At 43.4% G+C, this 22,773-nt stretch overlaps 1 protein-coding gene across 16 annotated transcripts in view; it reads left to right on the top strand.

Moving 5' to 3' along the window:
• The window catches only part of DLG1 (discs large MAGUK scaffold protein 1), a 1,320,486-nt gene that overhangs the window by 787,646 nt on the left and 510,067 nt on the right, over positions 1–22,773 (top strand). For all 16 annotated transcript variants that reach the window (XM_085635286.1, XM_085635289.1, XM_085635299.1 and 13 more), the window contains one exon: positions 19,500–19,550. In XM_085635286.1, the coding sequence (XP_085491412.1) occupies positions 19,500–19,550 (51 nt within the window). The remainder of the gene's footprint in view (positions 1–19,499; positions 19,551–22,773) is intronic.

Here is a 22,773-nt window from a genome sequence, read left to right on the forward strand (position 1 = left end):
CCCTCTCAGACACCACATGACCGCTCTAAATTTACAGCATTTCCTCCAACGCATTAAAGCCCTCCCATTTGGCTTCAGTTCAACTTCCTACATTTTACCTACTGCATAGCCCTGTGGCAGTTTTTTTCAGGACGAAGGGTCATCAGGTATTCCCCCTACCTTGGAAACTGGTTGATTAAAGTACCAAAGGCATTTTAATCGTCCACGGCCACAGAAGCTTGCCTAAAGTTGTTTCACAAACTAGGTCCCCTTGTAAATTATCTAAGATCATCAGCTCATTCATCTTAGAAGATTCTGTTCCTAGGCCGCAATACTCGATACTGTCCAAGACAAAAGACTTTCTATCCTAAGCCAAGCAACTAACGCTTTAGGAACTGGCTCTCAAACTTAAAAAATAAAAAATCAGCGCATTGGTTCAGTTAGCTTCTGGACATCATGTCCTCCGCTATCAATATGATCCCTCTTGCGCACCTGAAAATTAGACTCTTACAGTAACAGCTACCAAACAATAGATTCAATCTAAAAAATCGTTCAGGGGCCTGGTGATCTTTGCACATGTTTGATGAAAACTCTAGACTGGTGGTCCCAGATCTCCCACCTATTAGAGGACCTCACGCTCTTACCCTAAATACCTCACTTTGTAATGACTACGGATGCCTCCCTGGAGAGCTGGGGTGGTCATCTACAGACCCTACAAATTCAAGGAAATTGGTCTCCCCTCCAAAAGAGCATGCATATCAATCACCTGGAGCTCAAATCCATCTAACTCTGTCTCCAAGCTTTCCTGTCAATGATAGCAGAGTCTTCGGTGTTAGTTCACACGGGCAATACCACCAGCAGGCAATGAAGCAGCCTCCACGAATGAAAGTTTGATCGGTCGGCACCAAATATGATCTTCTCGTTCTGGGACAAACTGGTTCTAGATTTCTTTGCAACAAACGAAACCTGCAAATGCCAAATTTATGCAATTTGTCATCCACATCCAGGATCATGAAGGAAATCTTTTCGACACATGGTCTAGGATCTCTGTTTAACTTTCCCCCCCGATACCTTTAATACATAAGGTTCTCAGCAACTGGAAAGCGGAGCGGGGTCCTCTCATCTTGATAGCCCCCACTAATTTCATGCGTGCCTCCTGAATTCTTTCAATTTAAGGATTTGACTATTACACAGGAGTATAAAGACATTATTGCCAGGTCTTGTGCGGATAGCACCAACAAGACTTACAGACTGAAATGTAAGCAATTCTGTGTCTGGTGCTGTCAAAACAACGTGCATCTCTGCTCCAGAGCAAATCCTAGATACCTTCTGTCCTTGGCAAAATCAGGACTAGTATATTCTTCAGTTAGTTAATCTAGCAGCCATATCTCCATATAGACGCTCCCCTAAACTGTCTTTGTTCTACCAGAATTGCACAGCAATTCATTACATTTAATCTTTATTTCGGTAAAACGAACCATAAAAGGTTTAAAAAAAAAAAAATAAACTCAAGAATTTCCACAATACATCGTATTGAGCATAGGATACAATACTATTAATTTAACTAAATTCAACATGGAATAAACAATCAATTTTGAGATGTTAGAACAAGTATATCAATTTTTGCAATTTTACAGAGTTATTAAAAAGTTAATAAACAGGTTTGAGGAATAAACATATCCGGACATTAAAAATAATTAGACTGTACAGTTAAATAAATTCTTCTAAAATAGTATATTAAAACTTACATCAATAAAAACATTTTTTTTTAAACTGGTGTATAAGTCAATATATAATTAATGTTGTAATCATAAAGTGCACGTGCCAAGTTCATTATGATTTTACATTTTTCAGCCTAGAGTTTCAAGCCTTCCCTTTTCCTTACCAAGCTTACACCAAACAAATACCTACTAACACTAAAAACCACTGTTTGCGTGGTATCGGATCGTAATAATCTTTCTGCTTCGTGGCAGGATCTGATACCAAGCAGACGACAAATGGGTTTAATCCATTTCTTCCTACATCGCGAATAGACTGGACAGAAAAACAATAGGTGTAATTCATTCTCTATTGCACCTTAATCGCATAATACACATCTGCCCTCCTCCGCTTCGCCTGACACCCATTTCACGGTATTTCCCTTTATCTGTAAAATACCATAACGATATTTAAGGTATAAGGATTTAGCTAGCTGCGGCTGTATTTCATCTAGGAAGGGCTCAAATTTCCAAACTTTTTTAATATGGAGGAACCATGATGTCAATGATCCCACAGTAGAAGAATGGGATGAAAAGTCATGTATAAAATACCAGTAGGTCTCCTTTAAAAGCTTTTTTGAGGTCGTAGTCAGGCCAGACGGCTTACCCCAAAATTGCCTAAGTCCCAGTTTCAAAAACCAGTCGTGTATGTGCTTTAGCCAGGTCAGGCCTATACCTTTATTAAGACCTAGGATTTCCTAAAGCCCCACTCTATAATGTGCAAGCTCATCCGTGCACCACAGGCGAACCCAGAACAGCAATTGTCTTAGGTTAGCCTGGTCATCCACATGGTGAAAGTTTAAATCCATCAGAACAGGGGTCAGAGGTGTACGTATCGGGAGGCTTAGTACTTTCCTGAGAAACTTGTTTTCACCCACCTTGAATGTATAATTCGTCTGGCGGCCCCACAGCTCTGCCCCGTACAGTGAAGCCGATTGCGCCTTGTATTTGTATACTTCGAGAGCGGGTGAAACTGCTTTGGATAAACTACTTTCTATTTTACTAATTAATGGGAAAGTGTTCTGGAGTAGTAAAGTTTTACTTTTTTCTAGCTGTGGTCTCCAAGTCATTTTTGAATCCAAAGTGATACCCAAGTAGTTAAAATCATGCACATACTCAATCTTCTGGTTATTCACAGTTAAGTTTTCCCTAAAGGTTTTATGTGGGTTAACTGCCATATATTTGGATTTACTAGAATTTATTTCTAGCCCCTTGACTTTGCAGTATATCCCAAATAGATTTATTAAATGTTGCAATCCTTTCGGTGTTTGTGAAATTATAATCGTGTCATCTGCAAAGAGGTGTGCCGGCACAGGCACCCCCCCTAGCCTGGAGGAATCATGATCACAGCCCAAGAGGTATTCAGGGATGTCATTGACGTACAATGAAAATAGAGTGGGAGCTAAAACGCACCCCCGTCTTACACCCCTATTAACCTTAATTGGTTCAGTTAATTCACCTAGTAGGCCCCATCTAACCCTTGCCCAGTTGTCTTCATGTAACCTTATTATTTGTAGAAGAATTTCCCCCGGAACCCCCTGATTCTTTAGGGACTTCCACAGGAGATTTCTGGGAATATGGTCGAACACTGCTTTTAGGTCCACAAAGGCGATATACAAGTGACCCTTCCTAAATTTTATATATTTCCAGGCTATGCAAAAAATCTAAAAACCTGGTCAATCGTGCCGGTCTTTGCTCTAAAACCTGCCTGATATTGTGATAAAATATTGTATTCCTCAATCCAATTGATCAATTTATTTAAAATTTGCCTGGCGTATATCTTCTGTAAAACATCAATAAGACTAAATGGTCGATAGTGTGAGGGATTATGGCGATCGCCCTTCTTTAAAATGGTGGTAATCTCTGCCCCTTTCCAAGACTCTGGTAGGGGTGCACCCGAGGCAACAGAGTTACACAGCAGATTAATATAGGGGACCCAAACACCTTCATCATGTTTCCATAGGTCTCCTGGTATTTTGTCAGGACCAGGAGCCTTTCCTGGTTTTATTGTATCTATAGCTGCCAGTGTTTCCTTCAAGCTAAAAGATAATTCGACTACAATTGATGTAATTTCATAATCTAGCGGGCAATAATCAATATCATTTGCGGAAGAGGAGTGGAGACCGGAGAAGTGTTTTACCCAGGTAGTTGCATCTAGGAAAAGGTCTTTGCTACATCTTCCTTTCTTGTTGCCCTTTGATATCAAACGCCAAAATCCAATTTGGTCTTTTGCTTTGACTGCTACAAGTAATTCTGCCCAAATGTTATCCTCCCATTCTTTCCTAGTCAAGGCTAGTAATTGCTTATATTCAGCCCTTTTTTCCCTTAAGGCCACTATATTTTTGGTTTTAGAAACCAAGATAAGCTCGTTTTTTGCAATACGGCATTCTTTATTATACCACGGGCTTTTCAACTCCGTGGCAGCTGTGATCCCATTTTTACATTTTTGGGGGATTTTACTCAATATGGGTAACAGGTCTTTGACGAATTTACAGTGAATTTCCACAATCGGAATTTCTGAAACGGGTCGATCTACATACATAATTGCGGCTTCATTTCCCCCTATCGAGGACCATTTTAGAGCTCTCCGGTTATTACTTAATAGAGAATCAATATTATAACCCTCCACCTCTCTGGGCCTTGGGGTTATCGACTGGAACAGATGGGCCGCCAATGTCAGGCATAAAGGGTAATGGTCACTCTCTGTTCTATCATCGACTACTAAGTCAAGGGCCATCGACCACAACTCGATCGAAATTAATATGTAGTCTATGGGGCTCTACCTCAAGTAAATGTGGGGGCTTTTGAACTATCAGAGGGCAAGCGGCCGTTACAGGCTCATAAGCAGTACCCCGAGACAAGTCTTAATAGCTGTGCAACTGCTATTGTACAGGGCACTGCCGGGATGCTTTCCAAAGGTGGGATATTATTGGCCAGATCTTCTTCCTCAAAGATATTTTCTAGACCAACCGTAGGTTCGTATTTGTGGTTAAAATCGCCCCCCACAATTATCAGGGCCCTTGGTTCGGTCGAGCTTAAATTGTCTAGCTGCTCAATGACCTTTGATTCCTTGCTTGTGGGATATGGTCTGGAATATATATTTAATATATAAACTCCTTTTTTTGTCCGGTGTGTAAAGTTTTACTCCCAAAATGTCCTGCGAGCAAGTTTCGACTAGTTTAACATCAATGCCTAAAGTCACCTTTACCTAGATAGAGAGGCCTCCTGAGGGCCTCCCTCTAGCTGAGTAGATGTAAATGTAGTTGAGCTTATATAGCGCACAGCTACCCGCTGTGGGTTTCCCGGCGCTTGCTTAGGGAACCCGTCCTGGTATTCCCCTGTGAGATAGCAGGGTATCCACAAGGTGAAAGTCAGGCATCCCGCCGCGAGGGGCCGTTGTGGAGATTAAGCAAGCTATTGCCCAGAGTCGCAGAGTGTGAACCCGTGAGTCGAGGAGGCACCGGGGCGAGAATTATCGAGTCCGTGGAATTTTTAGCCCAAGGCCCGCCGAGGCGGAGAATTGAACCCTGGTCCAGGACCGATCTCAGCTTCCGGGTCTGCCGCCTCTAACCCCTGAGCCACACTTCTTTACTAAAGGTTTTGTAGCCTACTTTATTAAAGGGTTCTAAGGCCCAAGTTTCTTGAAGCATGATTGTCATTCTGCCCAATGTATTCCTGCCACACAACATCTTCTACGTTCTTTCTAAGCCCTGCAATGTTCCAGGAGATCAATTTTATCTCTCCCACACAGCTCACCTCACTTTGTTACTTACATCAGTTTTTTATACCAAAATTGTTCTTAATATGATGGTTTCTAATGTCCCTTCTGTTATTCTATGGTGGCTCTCCATGATTGGTATTCAATTTATTGGCATTGACCAGAACAAGCCCCTTCTCTCGAGCTCGTAACCCAGCTGCCAGTGATCCTAATACTTGAGGTATAAATGATTGTCAGTCATGGCCGTCCAAGTCTGACAATGCGTGGTATCTATTTGTCAGTGGCACAGGATACTGCCTAGTATTTAAATACCATGGCTGTGGTCTATAAAAAAAACCCTAATGGAAGTGTACAGATGTTGGTATTCGTCAAGTGTGTTATCTCAGTTTAATTCAAAATGTGGTGAACCAACTGGGGCCTACGAAAATTTACCACTATACAATCTCCATTTATATTTTTACTGGAGTAACATAACCTATCCAGCCTACCCTATGGACCATTAGTATCTCCTTAGTATCTGCTAGCTGAAAACGTTTGTATTTGGCTAGCCAATCTATAGTTTTGTTCCGTAGGTCTTCCCAACTTTCTCTCTGTCATTCTAAGAGCGGGGACACCAGCTAATATTCGCGTATATGGGCATGAAGCAGGGGGCAGGTTTAAGATGTCCAAATTGGGCTTTAGTTGATCATTAATGGCAGTTTTGCTAGAGTTATAGATCGTCATAGGGGTCCGTATGTCTTGCCACCTGTCTGCATTAGAGCGTACTGTACAATTGCTCTGTGTGCCTAAAGGATTGGAACCAATTGGTGCCTCCTGGGACCTATCTCCCATACTAACATGCGTTGTTTCAATGGATTTACCACCTTGTGCTTCCCTATTGTGGTGTGTGGTTTTGTCCTCCCTCTCATAAATTCCCCTGTTTAGCTCTTCCACCATTCTGCCCTCCTTACAATGGCTTAAGTTTTTTATTACTTCTTCCAGAAGGTTCAATTTGTCCCAAAGCAGTGTGAAGCCCTTCTTAAAAGAGTCTTGAACATCATTGACCATTACACCAGTAGTTACACTATTGATGGTGGCATCGATTCCTGTAGCAACTTCCCTGGTGTTACCCCAGCTATGATCATGGAACAGATGAACCGTGTCTGTCTGTGTGCCAACGGAAATACTTTTGGTTTGACATACAATTACATCGTGTTTTATATCTAACCTGTCCGTTGCTTGGGGGGCCATTGCAAATTAAGATTTCTTTGTTGGTGGTCCCCGTTTACTTTTTGCAGGCAAAACTTCGGTATTTCGTGCTACCATGTTTTACGATACCCTAGTCCTGGTAGCTCTGCCCACCACCACTTTTGGCGCTGGTTCTAAGGTTGAAGCAGAAAAAAAAGAGTGGGACGGGGATAAAGCATTATTGGGGGACTTAGTAAACAAGCCATCATCCACTCTAACACCCATGCCAACATCCTGAGTGTCCGCTGAATGGTTACCTCTTTGGGTTTATGGATCCAAAGAAAGACGTCGCTCAGTTAGTTCAATCTTGTGAATCAATAGTGATTCTGAAGGAACTACGGAAGAGGGACCCTGGTAAAGTTCATGAGCGTGGAAGGATACAGGGATAAATATAATACACAAAACACAGAACTTCCTACGCTTATCTTTCAAAAAGGCAATATGTCCACAATTTTTAACAACCACAGACCACGGTGTACAAAACAAAATTATTTCATTTATTTGTTCATTTTGTTGAGTTTTTTCATTTTTTCATTATTCTTTTTGGCAACATAAACAAATATCATAATATAGAAACACAATTGTGACTAACCTTAACAATGTACGGACAATTCATCTAAAAGACATATATGTGACATAAATTCAAAAAGACATATATGTGACATAAATTCAAAAACAATCAAAAATATTATGACCAATGGAACTAAAAAACACAAACAAGCACTTTTAACACAGACAACAATATAATAGCGGTTAAAACCATGGGTTGTGCAATATACACATGAGACCAGCGCCTACGCGCGTTTCGGAGCACACGGGTTGCTTTAGAGGGCTCCTTCTTCAGGGCATACTTTGGTGGTCTTTCAAACAACAAAAGGCCTCTGGGCCTAGTTAGGTGTCCAACCTAGCAAGGTATAGTCACACAATCAATGATAACAGCCGTTGGTCTGTGGGTAAAAAAAACTTATATGAATATGTTGTCATGATTTTAAGTTAGCTAATTTCTTTGAGGAGGTGGGAGGAGCTTTTAAAGAGAATGGAAACGTTAAGGGCTCATGTGGGCCCGTGATGAAAACCAATCACTTTAGATGAAAGAGAATAGTGAAGGAAGTAAGATTCCTAAGACACCATCACCTGGATATTAGACATAGGAGGATGTAAACATAGAATATATGCACATACTTGTCTTACATCGGCTCTCTTATGGTAAGAGGGTACCAGGAAGACAGCAACTTCGTTCTTTGATTTGAATTAATACATGAGAACTAGGGAAATAGAATAAGAGACAGACACATGTTGACTCTTCTTGAAAAGGTTGGTAAATACTAATATGTACAGGTAAGGAAAATTCTTAAGCAGAGAGAGCTGGAATTATAAGGGTAGCGCTAGGTCTAAGAGTTCTATATCCTAGATGGGCCTAGTTGGGGATGGAAACAAACAATCTGTCAAGCAGCGCATGAAAGTTTAGAGGACATGTCTATACAAATGCATCTCTACAATCTTGTAGTGTGAGAGACAATGGCCTACTGATATTTCTTTGCGCAAAGTGTGGCAGGGAGCGTATGATACTGGGGGCGCTACTGCGGCACTAACTAACTTACTTACTCTGCCGAGGTAGCATGAATTTACAAGGCAGTTTGGGTCGATGCTTTCACCAATGCCATCTATTAAATCCGGGGTTGATTGAATAGGTAAAATTGAAATGGTCACATTCAAAAGTAACCTGAAAAAGTAAAAATATATAAACTAAACCAAGAAATACCGATGGAAGTAATACTCTATCAGGGTAAGATCGATATTGTAGGTACTATACTGGGCAGCTTACCTACAGCGTAGATCGTCATCCACATAAATAATATCCAAGCCTGGATATATATAAAGTAGATCAGAGAAATTTCCAGTTAATCATTAAATTTCGCCAGGAGTATGGTATGAATAAAATCTGCGCAGTCTCCAAGTTACTCAGGACCTAGAAGTATATAAACACTAAGTTTAAGGAGGAACAAGGGAGAACTAGGTATAGTTCAACGAGTTAGGAAGGCTTGATGGAAAAGATGTATAAATACCTTACAAGTTTCTATTAAACACTTTGGCAGGCTATAGTCCTAAGGAGCGTGATAGATAGCGGGTGGGATACGGTATAGGTGAGCGAAGTCCACATCCAATCTGTAAGGATAAATACACCCAAGGTCTAAAATGCGTAAAGAGTGATACCGGGGGGCTAACTCAAAAAATGGGTAACATAATAATCCGACGGTGTCAGTCTAATGCTTACCCGGATAAGCGCAAGATGGATCCTGTTTCTCCCGATAGCCTGCTTGGAACACGGAGTGTTCTGGCGTCTTCCTTATATGGCAACCCGGAAGTAGAGGGGCAGCATAATGAACAAAGGACTAATATACGGAGTCCGCCGATTGAAAACATAGAAATAAACGCAGGACTAGGAATCGGTGTGATAGAGAGACTATATATGGTTGACAGACTCAAATGTATCAATAAGATTTCCATTAGGGGCGTTGATCGGTGAATAATGTAGAGTGATCGATAATCATTCATTCTCGTAAATAGGGAAAACCCGATTGGGTAGTGTAACGGAAGGAGCATGTATGGACAAACATGCAAGATCAAATGTCCTCACTGATGGAAAAAATAGAAACATGCAACAACTGCTACAGTCATGGGAAAAGAACCTGCGAATATCCGTCTATTGGCCCTGCTTCTTCATAACAGATGAATAACTCGAAATGTATCAAAAGATACATACTGCATAAATGGGTCTGCTAAATAGTAACAGCAGGTGATTAAAAATAGGAGACTCATATAATCGCATTTTCCCAGGGCAGATATTCGTTCAGGCCTTTTTCTTGGGTTTGGAGAGTATAAATCCAGAAGACCTCTCTTTTATGTCTAGCAGCATCCACATTAATTTTATTCGATGGGTGGATATGTTCCAAGATTAGCCTCCTGAGGTCAGAGATAGTATGTTGCTGGTCAATCCAATGGGCCACCAAGGGGGCCCCTTCTCGCTTATTGTGTATGGCTGACTTGTGTTCACTAAAACGTACACGAAATTCTCTGCTGGTTTCGCCTATGTATCCTTTGTTGCAAGGACAAAGGATCAGGTAGACTACATGGCGAGTGCGGCAGTTGGTCATTTCTTTAAATGAAAAAGTACGTTTGTTCCAAATCAATTCACTAGTAACAATAGCAAACTGGCAGGCATGGCAGTTGCCACATTTGTGTGTTCCACTTATGGGTCTAGCTCCAGTAATGGATTTCTGTACAAAGGTATTCACAGAGGGTATCTTGGACTTGACCAAAGAATTCCTTAAGTTTTTATTGCGTCTGAACGCAAAGATGGGCTTAGGTATAGTTTTTTTGGAGCTATCTGAATTCAAAATATGCCACTCTTTGTTAATGACCTGTCTGATCTTATTGTCAATGTTGGAATGGGTGGTTACACAGACCAATTTCTCCTCAATTTTCGTTTCCTTTGTCTGCAATAATACTGTTCTGTCATACTATTTTGCTCTTTTATAGGCATCCTTTATTAGTTTTGGGGGATAGCCTCTATTTGCAAATTTGGATTTCAGCTCTTCAGCATGTATATTGTAGTTTGATATGGTGGTACAGTTCCTACGAAGCCGAAGGAATTGGCTGAAGGGGATGTTATCTTTCTGACTGCGGGGGTGGTAACTGGAATATTGGAGTAAGGTGTTCTTGGCCGTGGGTTTGGTATAGAGGCTAACCTCTATTTTCTCATCAATGATTTGTATCCAGATATCCAGGAATTCAATTTTGGATTTGCTTATGTTTGGGCTAAATTTAAGATGGATATCGCAATGATTAATCCACAACATAAACTCATGGAGCTAGTCCTGGTAGCTCTGCCCACCACCACTTTTGGCGCTGGTTCTAAGGTTGAAGCAGAAAAAAAAAGAGTGGGACGGGGATAAAGCATTATTGGGGGACTTAGTAAACAAGCCATCATCCACTCTAACACCCATGCCAACATCCTGAGTGTCCGCTGAATGGTTACCTCTTTGGGTTTATGGATCCAAAGAAAGACGTCGCTCAGTTAGTTCAATCTTGTGAATCAATAGTGATTCTGCCCTTACCAAGAAGGCATCTAATGTCCCCACTGCTCCCTTAAGTTTCTCCATTCCTCAGTTATTAATACATATGACTAGAGACAAGAGGGACAGAGCAACAGTATATATAGGATCCTGAATTTACAGTACCTGCCTGCAAGTGTCCGATCCGTAGTTCCCAGGACAGAGTGTTAAGGGATTTGACCAGCCCAGCCTCTTCCGGGCTAGGACGGGCCTCCCCGCGCTGTGGGAGTCCTCTCCTGTTCTTATGCGCCTCCTGGCACGTAGGATGTTGTCAGCGACAGGCGCTCCGCACAGAATGCTGGGAAGTGTAGTCCCCCAACTCGCGGTGGGCAGTGGTCGGCACCCAGCAACAACAGAGTGCCTCCTGGTTCACCAGTAAGGCTTATAGCAAGTGGCAAGTTCCAAGAGCTCCCCCAGTCTCTGAGGAGCCCAGACAACAACAACCCCTCTCAAGGTCCAAGCTCCAGTCAAAATAGCGAAGTTAGGAGAGCTCACCACCCAGTCCCAAGGTCGCCAGCACTCAGATTCAGGGAAAGGATGCGCCGAGTGGCAGGTGGCAGTCAGTAGGCCAGTCAGTAGGCACCGGCAAAACCAGTCCAAATTCGTCTCTTCCATGAATTGGGGTATGATGTGGATTTGGCAGCTTAATGGCCGATTAGATGTCCAAGCGGAGGTCAGGCGGGCCTTGCAACTCTGTGGCAAGAAGTCAGAAGGGGCACCCACGGCACTCGCGGCACCCGCAAATTCGTGGTTCCCGGTTCCTGTGGTTTCGTGGTTCCTGTGCGGCAACCACAGCTCTGTGCGAGAAATCAAGCGGGGCACTCGCAGCACCCGCGAATTCGCGGCACCCGCAAATTCGCGGCACCTGCGGCTCGCGGTCTCTGTAGTCTCTGCGGCTTGAGCTTGCAAAGCACGTGGTACCCGCGGCGCTCAGTTGTGGTATAGGTCCCGCTGAAGTTGCCACCTCTCTCCTCCTCTCCTTCTCGTGCTCACTGTTCCCGTTTGCTGCTCTCTGCTGCCCCCCTGGAAAAATTCTCAGTTCTCACTCTCTTTGTGCTTCCTGTTTTAGGCCCCCCACCAATGCTACCACAGCAATTCATGAAAGGCTTGTTTCGCACTTATCCACCTGTTAAGGCTCCACCTCCTGAGTGGCACTTAAATATAGTCCTGTCGCAATTGATGAAGCAACCCTTTGAACGAATCGATAGGGCTGACATTAAATACCTGACGAGGAAAGTGGCTCTTCTACTCGCCGTAACATCAACCAGAAGGGTTAGTGAAATTCAAGCGTTCACGATAAAACATCCTTTTCTTCTTTTTTCAAATAAATGGTTATCCTCTGGCTGAATCAAATCCCAAATTCATCCCGAAGGTTCCTTCACAGTTCCATTTAAACAAACCTGTCATTCTCAGAACTTTCTTTCCTGATCCTGCTACACCTGCGGAGTGATCTTTCCACACTCTAGAAATCAAGAGGTGTTGTAAATTCTACCTATGAAAGACTGAGTCTATCCGTAAAACAGATCAACTGGTTGTTGCCTATGGGCAAGGTTATCAGGGCACTGTTTCTAAAACTACCATCACAAGATGGATAGCAGCCACAATTCAGTTTTGCCACAACAAAGCAGGCAAGATTTTGACAAAACCAGTGAAAGCGCACTCCACAAGAGCAGTCTCTACATCGGCTGCTATGTTCGCAGGGGTGCCGCTAGAAAAAAATCTGCAAGTTGAGACGTGTAAAACGACACACACGTTCTCGCAGGATTACGGTCTGAAGTCAACGCAACGTACTGATGCAGCCGTGGGACAGGTAGTGCTATGTCATTTGTTTCAGTACCGTGAGCCTCTTTAATTAGAGGATTTCTTATCTATTTTCAGTATTGACATATATTTTAAAATGTGCCATAATTGTTTATAGAAGATGGTATACATGTTTAAGCTTATGGTAGAAATGTTTATTCTACATGTCCATGCGTTATTATGCATATAGTTACACACCAGCGCTTTCACAGAATATTCCTTTCTGTGAATACATTTTGATATGCTATTGGTACTACCCACCATCCACTAAGGGTACTTGTTTTAGATTACTGCTTGTTACTCTGGTTCAAGCATGTGAATCTCTGAAAGATACCCCAATACTAAATAAGAAATAAGTTACTTAACTGTAACTGCAGTTATCTAGTATTGGTATCTTTCATAGATTCACATGCCATCCACCCTCCTCCCCGGAGAGGCTCCTCTGGCATTACAGTACTACTAACTACACTTGTGCAGGAAAATCTGAGGGATTCAGCCTCTCTTGGGAAGGTTCTAGAGGGTGTTGATTGGTTGTGTTTTGAGTTTGGTCCTTTTTATAAAGAGAGGTTGAGAGGCTATTGAGTGCATGGTGACCTCCATGATCGCCTATGGAATTCACTATTTATTGCTTTATTATATGTACCGTGGGACTCCCACTTAGACGATGGGGAATGATTCAGGCATGTGAATCTATGAAAGATACCAATACTGGATAACTGCAGTTAGTTATTTAGGGAGGTAAGTGTGTGCTTCTCTATGGTTAGTTTTTGTTCATTATGGCAGCAGCAATCATGACCCAAACCCCGCCTTTTCTTAATGACTTCGGTGAGCCAGACATACCATGGCACAGGTGGCTAGGCATTTTCAAGTCTTCTCTTATAGCCACAGGGGGAAATAATTTTTCTTCAGTAAGAAAGCATCACATATTACTGCACAATTTGGGCATTCATGGTAGGAAGGTGTATGAGGACATAACAGGGACCAGTGTGGACGAGGAGATTGAGGGGGAGGAAGCAGGAGTAGATGCATATGATTATACATTAAGAATATTGGAGACCCATTTCAAGGAGAAAATTAATGTAGTTTTGGAGAGGTATACGTTTTTCAAAAGGGAACAAAGGAAAGATGAGGGAGTTACAGCGTATGTAGCTGTTTTGAGGGGCATGTCTGCGACATGTGACTTTGGTACCCTTACGGATTCCCTTATAAGGGACCAGATTGTCAGATGTACCAAAAAATACAGGAGGATCTGCTTACCGGAAACCCTGATTTAAATGAAGCCATCAGTATCGCAAAAGGTATAGAACATATAGCATTATGTATCAGGGCGATGAAGAAGGTTTCTGTGTTGGACAGAAAGAAAGAAGTTGTTAAAATCCTGGTTAGTGAAGATGCAGTTTGTAAGATCATTGAGAGAAACTAGGAAGTTCAGCGTAACAAACAATAAAACATTCGATGCTACAGGTGTGGTAACCATACTCATTTAGCCAATAATTTGAAGTGCCCAGGGAGAAATGTAGTTTGCAGGAAATGAAATAAAAGAGGCCACTTCACCAAGATGTGCAAAACCTCAAATGAGAAAATACATTGGATAAATGGTCCTGACCCCAAAGGGGACGAGAATAAGGACTATGTGTTTCAAATCAAGGAAGTGGATGAACCTGTACAATATCCCACTTGTGATATAACTCTTGAAGGGGTCAGTATCCAGGTGTACGCTGACTCGTGCTCATCTTGTACTCTCATATAAGAGGAACTGTATGAGAAAATGTTTAGCACACATAATCTCGCTGTGGGTTCTGCTGACATTCATCCTGGTGGGTATAACAGGGAACCCATTCCTTTGGTGGGCATTGTAAGATTGAGAATATCCTTTAAGGGAAGAGATACGGTAGGAAAGATATACATCACAAAGAAGGGTTCCAGTTTATTTGGGTGTAAACACCAAAAGGAACTTTGCATCACTCTCGATCCCAACAACATTGATCAAGTGTTACTAGTTGAACCACCGGAGGTAGGCAGCGCCATTACCAAGGAATTCACTGAAGTGTTCACGGAGCAACTGGGAATATTGAAAAAATATGTGCACAAGATCCCGCTCAAAGAGGGAGCTGTCCCTGCGGCTCACAAAACCAGATCGATGCCCCTCCTTATGAGAGAACCTTTAAAAGAGGAGGTGCATAAACTGGTACGACAAGGGGTGATAAAAGAGATTGAAAGCTCAGAGTGGTTTGTGCCCATTGTTCAGACCACCAAGGACAATAGAAAGAACATTCGTCTTTGTGTAGAATTAAGAGACCACAACGCCAACATCTGGGTAGACCGGCATCCGTTGCCAAGTATAGATGAGAGGCTGAGTACCATACAGGGCGAAAAGTACTTCAGTGTCTTGAATTTATCCTCGGCGTACCACCAAGTTACTCTGCATCCAGATTCCCAAATGTTGACTGCATTCACCACACCTTTTGGTAAGTTCACATTTTTGACAATGCCTTTTGGACTTGCATCAGCTGCAGCAGCATTCCAAAGAATAATGCAGCACATTTTGAGAGTGTGTGTAAAGGTTTTGTGTTTTCAAGATGATATACTGGTTTATGGGTCCAGTGAAAGTGAACACAATTATAATCTTAGAAATGTTTTGAACAAATTAAAGGAGGTTTGTTTCACCACCAAAGAAAGCAAGTGTAAGCTCTAGGTAACTTTGGTGGACTATTTAGGTCTCACCATTTCAGAGGAGGGAATCAAACCCAAAGCCGATTTGGTGGAAGCTGTACGCAGAGCCCCTAGACCCAAATCTAAAGGCGAGATAAAGTCCTTCTTAGGACTTGCAGAGTATATGGCTAAGTACATTAAAAAAAAATCTCAGTTCTCACTCAACCTCTCAGGAATTTACTTAAAGGGTCAGTGTTTGAATGGGAGGGTGAGCATGATTCAGCGTTTGAGGAGATAGAAAGTTCTATTGTCAATGCCCCCCATATTGGTAATTTCAGTGTAGAGAGGGAAACATTCCTTACTACAGATGCCAGCAACAAGGGTATAAGAGCCACACTGTCGCAGAGAATAATCAACAGAGAGAGAATTGTGGTGTTTGCCTACAGAACTCTTACTAGTGTTGAAGCCAATTACTCTACAGTAGAGAAGGAGGCACTGGCTTGCTACTGGGCCATCACGCTCTTCAATTTTTTTTTGTGGGGTTTACCGTTTGTACTAATAACGGATCACAAACCTTTACTGTCTCTGTTCACAAAAAAAGAAATGAACACCACACCCCGCATAGCCAAGTGGGTCCCGGGATTCCAAACTTTTAACTTCAGTATAACACATGTCCCTGGTTGCAAGAACAGTGCTGCAGATTATTTATCTAGGTCTTCTGTGACAAAGGAGGAAGGGTGTGAGCTCAGGGATGATGCCATCTTGGAGGTTAGAATACCTGCAGTGATGCAGTGTCAGTGTGAGTCCAATTCTGAACTAGATGGTGAGCTCAAGGCGGTGAAAGGGTTCATTGTCAACGGATAGCCCTACAGATGCAAGGATCTTCCAGAGGAACTACAGTGCTTTTGGAATGTTAGGGATTAATTATCTCTAGAGGGGGATTTGGTATTGAAGTCTGGCAAAATAGTTCCACCAGAAGGCTTCAGGGACCAAATATTGAATTTAGCTCATGAGGGACATCAAGGGAGAAGTCTTTGCAAGGCCAAACTTCGATCTGGTTCTGGTTCCCTTTCATGGGTCACCTCCTGGAAGAGGAGGTCAAAGATTGTCAGGCATGTAGTCTTAATGACTAATCTAAGTTTATCAGACGTGCACCACTCATCCCCGTAGAAGTGCCTACCATCCCATGGGAGAAGTTGGGTCTGGACATAGCAGGGCCACTACAAGCTATGGGTCCCCAGGGAAAGTACCTTATTGTACTTATGATTCTTCTCACAGGGAATACTCACACATTTGTCAGTATTGTTCATACCAAGACCCTCACTGAGGTATTTTCCAGGGAGGGCATCCCCAAGATTATCATCACAGACAATGGTGTCCAATTCGTGTCAGAAGAAATGAAAAACTTTCTCAAAGAACTTTTCATCTCGCATATGCGTACACCTTTGTATTGCCCCAAGGCCAACGGCAAAGTTGAAAGGGCTAATAGAATGTTGAAAGAGTCCATTCAGTTAGCGGTGGCCACAGGGAAATCCATAGAGGGTACAGTGAGAGACATGCTATGGTCATGCCACACTACCCCCAAAGCCATAACAGGTGTGTCTCCATTTTAAATGTTGAGGTGGGGAAAGGCTGGATCTAAGCTTTCGCCCAGTTGGCTGTTTAAGAACAGGATGATCACCTTTGATCCTGAGGAAGTGGGAAGAAGGGTGGAAATCTAACTAAAGGTATACAAAGATACTTATGACAAGAAGTGGGGTGCCAAGAGGAAGTCCTGGAAAACAGGTCAGTGGGTACTCATAAGGAAGCCTCAGGTGGCAAGCAGCAAAGGTGACAAATTCTATGAACCTGAGAAGATAAAGCATGTCAAAAATAATGTAGTGGTTCTGAAAAATGGTAAAATGTGGAGCATGGACAGAATTACTGAATGCCCCCTTATTCTAATTTCCGCTGAGGGAAGGGAGGAGGAATCAGCTGGAACCCAGTGTGGCACAGGTTTAGAGAAGAAAGTCAGTAGATATGTGTGTCCTCCCAGGTGGCAGAAAGATTTCGTAATTACCTAATCCTATGGCAGGTGTTTTGCAATTTTCTTTATTTCTTACCTCTTGTAAAAAAACATTTACTTTGTAACTACAGCTTTTATTGCAGTTTTGTTGCCATTTTCTCCTCCTTTTGTCTGGGGGACTCCTCCGTCCCCTGGTATCTTTCTCTCTCTCACTCTTCTTCTTTCTCTTCCCCTGTTCTCCATCCTTGGCTCTCTCTCTCCTTCTTGCTTTCTCTTCTTTCTGTTCTCCCTTCGGGTAGGGAGATGTGTTATATTATCACTTGGTCCATTCCTTTCCCCCACCCCTTTCCCTTTGCCCTGTTTAGCCTCTCCAGTGGAATCTTCAGGTGCAGGCAATTTAGAATGTTGATGCACCCTCACACCGAGTCCTGTGACTGGCAAGTTGGAGGCGTTCTTCTGATACTTAATAAAGAACCGACTACTTACCTTCTGGCGTGCTCTCTTCACTTCAGTAACTTAATTCTTAATTGAGTTTTAGAGTGATAGTGAGGAGGCAAAAACATCTCTTTTGCTCTGCCATGCTGTTCTCTTTTAGGCTTACTGTAACCTTCCTTGGGAGTCTTTGACCGTTTGGTGCCGGGAAACTTCTATCGAAGTACTGTCCATATTTAGAAGCTCTTTTATTATTATTATTATTATTATTATTGGTCTAATATGTTTCGTAAGTGGCAAACTAACACTAGAATGAACTTTGTATTTTGTGGTTGTGAAAGATAGTTTCGAAAATAGTGATCTCCACCTAGCTGTGCTTGTATACGTGTCCATAAGAGTGCCTTGCTTAATTCTCTTTTTTGCGATCGTGTATGTTGTAGTAATTGGGTACAGTGTAGAGTAACGTTTGCATTAGTTTTGTGATGCAAGGGGGACATAATGGTCAGTAGTGCTAATGGCCTGATGTGTGGGCCGATTGATGACGGAATTAACGTGAGGGATTTAGGATAGAGGTACAGGAAGGGGACTTTCATTTTACAGAAGGCATAAGGTCGGGCGGATAGTTGTCTTAAGAAGATAGGATTTATGGCCATAGGTATAACGTTTGGCGTGGAAAGAACACTGCAAGACAAAGGATGAGAAGATTTTGGATGCATAGCAGGTGAAGCAAATTCGGCAGGTGAACGTAGTGGGAAATGGGATTGGGAGCATATGTCTGGTGCAGGAATGTGTGTTCTGAAATAGGAGGCTTTAACTGCCACCTACCTCCTCAGTGAGTCCAGGCAGTTGCTGCAACGTCCCTTCATCTCCCTGGCACAGCAATTTATGAATTTGTGGAGCCATGGGCAATCATGATTTTAATTTTACTGCAGTTGAGCAACCCAGCGGCTTTTGCCAGCAGACAGCCGCGCTGTGCCAAGATATGAAATTGGCCCAAAACGAGTAGCCGCCTCCCACAACAACCTCCGGCAGCAGTGAACACTAAGCATGATGTGAAGTCTGTCCCAGCGGCGCCAGCCTGTTGCACATAACATCACTGGGCTGATGTCTTGGTACCAGCCATTGGGCCTACCTCGATGTTATGTGAGGTCTGAGAGCTGCGTCTCTGGGCAATCAATCTCCCAGGTGAAAAACATTGTAGCGGCCTGCCAGCAGCAGCTGCTACTAGCTCAGCCTGCCGAGCACATGCACACCATAGCATGCTGCCAGCCACTCCAGTGCAGTAGGCAGCGTCCATGGCTTGACCTCTGAGGCGCTATGCCTTTAATACGTGACAATGCATTTCAGTACGGTTATGCGGAGCACCACACTGAAATTCGTTATGCTAACACCTAATGCTTGATACTTTGCAGGACTGGGATTAAGTTTAATGACGTACACAGAGGAGTGTCCATGGATACTGGTTACCTACACTTAAAGGGATGCTGGATGTTGGAAAAGTTTTTGATGAATGATTGGTACTAGTGGTGTGGTGGAAACAAATTACTTAATGTTGTGCATGCCTTTTAGAAGTTAGAATTGACCCAAAGGACATTCTATCCATTCTGTACCAGTCAAAAAGCAAGCATACGATTTTGATGGTAAAATCGAAGGGGAACAGATTTCATCCATAATTTTGTACAGAAATTTCGTAAGCTGGCTTAGCTGAATCTGCGTTGACCTTTTAAACGAGACTAGACAGTTTTGCATTGTATAGTGGTCATACGTTTTATTTCTGCTTTTCGCTATATTTATGGTTCTTTTTTTGATTGCAGGTTAATGGAACAGATGCAGAATGCGAATATGAAGAAATCACGCTTGAAAGGGTAAAGCATACGTTGCATTCAAATTAACTGTCAGTTTTCTGATTATATAATGTGCCACTGAATTACTACTGGTTTTCTGCACTTTTTTACTTTGTTTTTCTCTTATTTGACATGTTCCCTTTTTGTCTTTATGGGGACAGTTGGCATAGGAGGCATCTTAGAGATAGTTCCTGCTCTTTTAGGTGTACGTCTTCTTTTTAATTGAGTTTCGAAAGATATTAATTGTTATCCCGTAGTCAAACAAATAACTGCGACTGCGCTTCACTTAGTGGATAGTCAGATGATGTTGAAATTATGTTAGGAAGACAAAAGAATATATAATTTAGAGTGTTAATATGCATGCTCTCACTAAGGTCTGGTTCAGTAGTGAAGCATTTGAAGAATCCTTTTAAAATATGAATGAGCATTGGATGTAAAAGATTTACTTTCCTTTTGATAGTTGACGTTTCTTCAGTCCTATTGTGCTAGCACATGATTAAAGTACGGTTCTTCCGTTCCGTAGTCTGAAGGGGTGGACAGAAATGAAATTAGCAGTGCAATAATAAACGTTGACGCATACGTCTTAGCTAAGGTTTTCCCCATATTATTAAGCATTGGCAAAACCAAAAATGCCTTGCTTTTGAAAGGTTTAAACTACGTGGGTCAGACAAATCTGTTCCTTAGGATGTGTGCAATTTTACATAAAACAAACATTTCTGCACTGTGTTCTACTCAATTCATTAGAGATTTTCAAAAGACTCCTTTGTTGATTATTCCATGAATTTTATTCATCCATATGCTTGATATATCAATTCAAAATCATTGAATCATGAAATTCATAAATGACAGTTTGATCCAAAAACAATTTGTAGCGTGCCCAATGCATTTCCGGTCATTCTACGACCCTTCATCTGGGGTCTAAAGGAAAAAATACAGAAAATCCTAATGAGCGGCCATATTAGTAAAGTCGTGAACACTCTCGTAACTGTAGACATATTCCAGTTGTTTCAATAGCTGTGCCACAGTGCTTAACTGCGGACTGAATGCTCTGGTTTCCTGTATTAATCCATAAATTTCTTCAGCTTCCTCTGTTGAATAAGCAAGTGTTTCTGCCTTGTTTATGGGGATTTGAACTATTTCTTCAAAAAACATGTTTCAATATGGTGCAGATTAAAATTGAGTGCACAGAAGAACTTAACTATTATTGAGTTACTTTCCCGTCTACCCCCTCTTTCAGTGCACCATATTGAAACATGTTGTTCGAGGCATATGAGCTGCAGATTACACACTTGTGCATAGATCGCCATCTGGTGTTGGGCCCGGATGTTTGCAGTTGTTTTTCATCTTGGAAAGTCTTTGGAAGTCACGAGGTCGGTGACTCCTCCTTTGGATCGTATTGCGCATGGGCTTCAGCTTCATCCTCAGATTGTTTTTTTCCGTCATCGGGCTCGGATGTAATCTTCGCGCTCCGGTTCCGAACAGCTTCCAGTTCGACGATCGACACGCAATCCTCACCCCAAATTCGTGGTATTGTTTCAATCGCGATCTCCCCACTCGACGCGCCTCTCATCGGCAACACCTTCGGTTCCAGTCGTCGACGGCGGCCTTCGGGCCTACCCAAGCTCCGGTCCTGGCTAATGGAAAGAACTCCATTTAAAAAGTGCCCTCGATGTGGGTCCAAATTCCCCCACCCCGATCTCCACGAGGTGTGCAATCTCTGCCTCTCCCCTGAACACGAGGCTCGAGACTGTCCGGCGTGTAAATCCTTCCGGTCCAAGAAAACTATTCTGGACCGAAGAGCCAGAAGAACCATGGCACACTCCTCGACGGCGATCCCGGACGCCATCTTCGGGGAAGGCGTCGACGCTCCAGAACAACACACCGACAAGGGACTCGTCAGCGCATCCGAAGCCGACGATTCAGATGTGGAGGACATCATTACGGCACAAAGGGTCGTGAGTACTGATCTACCCCCCCCCCCCCCCCCCCCCACCTCACACCCTCACCGGCACCGAAAAAAGCTTCGGTCATGCCTTCGGGCCTAAGCAAGACCAAAAACACTGCTTCCCACACCGCACCATTGGGACCGGTAAAGAAGCCAATTAAACCTTCGGGCAGCTCGGGCTCGAGCCAGCCCACCGTCGGAGCCGATAAACACTCTTCGGCACCGAAAAAGAAACCGGCCTCCATCTCGACACCGAGCCCCACACCGAAACACTCGGGGTCGAGACCCAGCTCCTCGGCACCGACCCCATCTTCGGTACCGACAAAAGCACACAAGGCCACCGGCACCGACACTTCGAAGCCGAAATCCATCTCGGCACCTACTAAACAATTGGAGCTTTCCAAGCATGGTTCCAAACAACGAACCAACATCGATAAACCTAAGAAACCAACGGCCCCGACGCCTTCGGCGCTGACAGACCAACCAACCTCTCCAGAACTATTCGCACCGGATCCCTTACAAAAAACACTAACTAAGGATCCCAAAACTGGACATTTGATGCTCTCTATCAAAAAGAGACAGTTAGAGAAACCTGCTCCGCCTCCACCTCCAAAAAGGAAGGACTCTGCTACCTCCCCTTTCAGACTACCTTCCCCACCTCCACCACCTTCCCCTCCACCACCTTCCCCTCCTCCACCTTCCCCTCCTCCACCTTCCCCTCCTCCACCTTCCCCTCCTCCACCTTCCCCTCCTCCACCTTCCCCTCCTCCACCTTCCCCTCCTCCACCTTCCCCTCCTCCACCTTCCCCTCCTCCACCTTCCCCCCCCCCTCCACCTTCCCCTCCCTCCACCTTCTTCACCCCAACCTTCTCCACCCCCACCTCATCATTCCCCGACCCCATCCCCGGATGATGATGATCAAGGGGATCCATATGATGACATAGGGGATGTGCCCCAAGATAGACCCCACTCCCACAGGTTCCCCAGACCCATGGGACAATTATAATATCCCTAACGTCCCACAAGACTATCTTTACCCTTCCAGACCTTCTCCACCAGAAGACTCCTTAGGGTTCAACCATTTACTGCAAAGGGCGGCACACTACCACGGGGTAGATTTACATACCGTCCCAGTGGAGGAGGATTTCCTCCTAGATACATTTGACACCACGCATAGGACCACCTCCATATTGCCTATGCTTAAAGGTGTTCTAAAACATGCGCCGGAGATCTTTAAGGACCCAGTCAGGGCCAGGGTCATTAACCCGTGCATTGAAAAGAAATATAAAGCCGCCCCAA

The sequence above is a fragment of the Triturus cristatus genome, chromosome 11 (assembly GCF_964204655.1).
Source record: "Triturus cristatus chromosome 11, aTriCri1.1, whole genome shotgun sequence".
In the NCBI taxonomy this organism is placed as follows: Eukaryota; Metazoa; Chordata; class Amphibia; order Caudata; family Salamandridae; genus Triturus; species Triturus cristatus.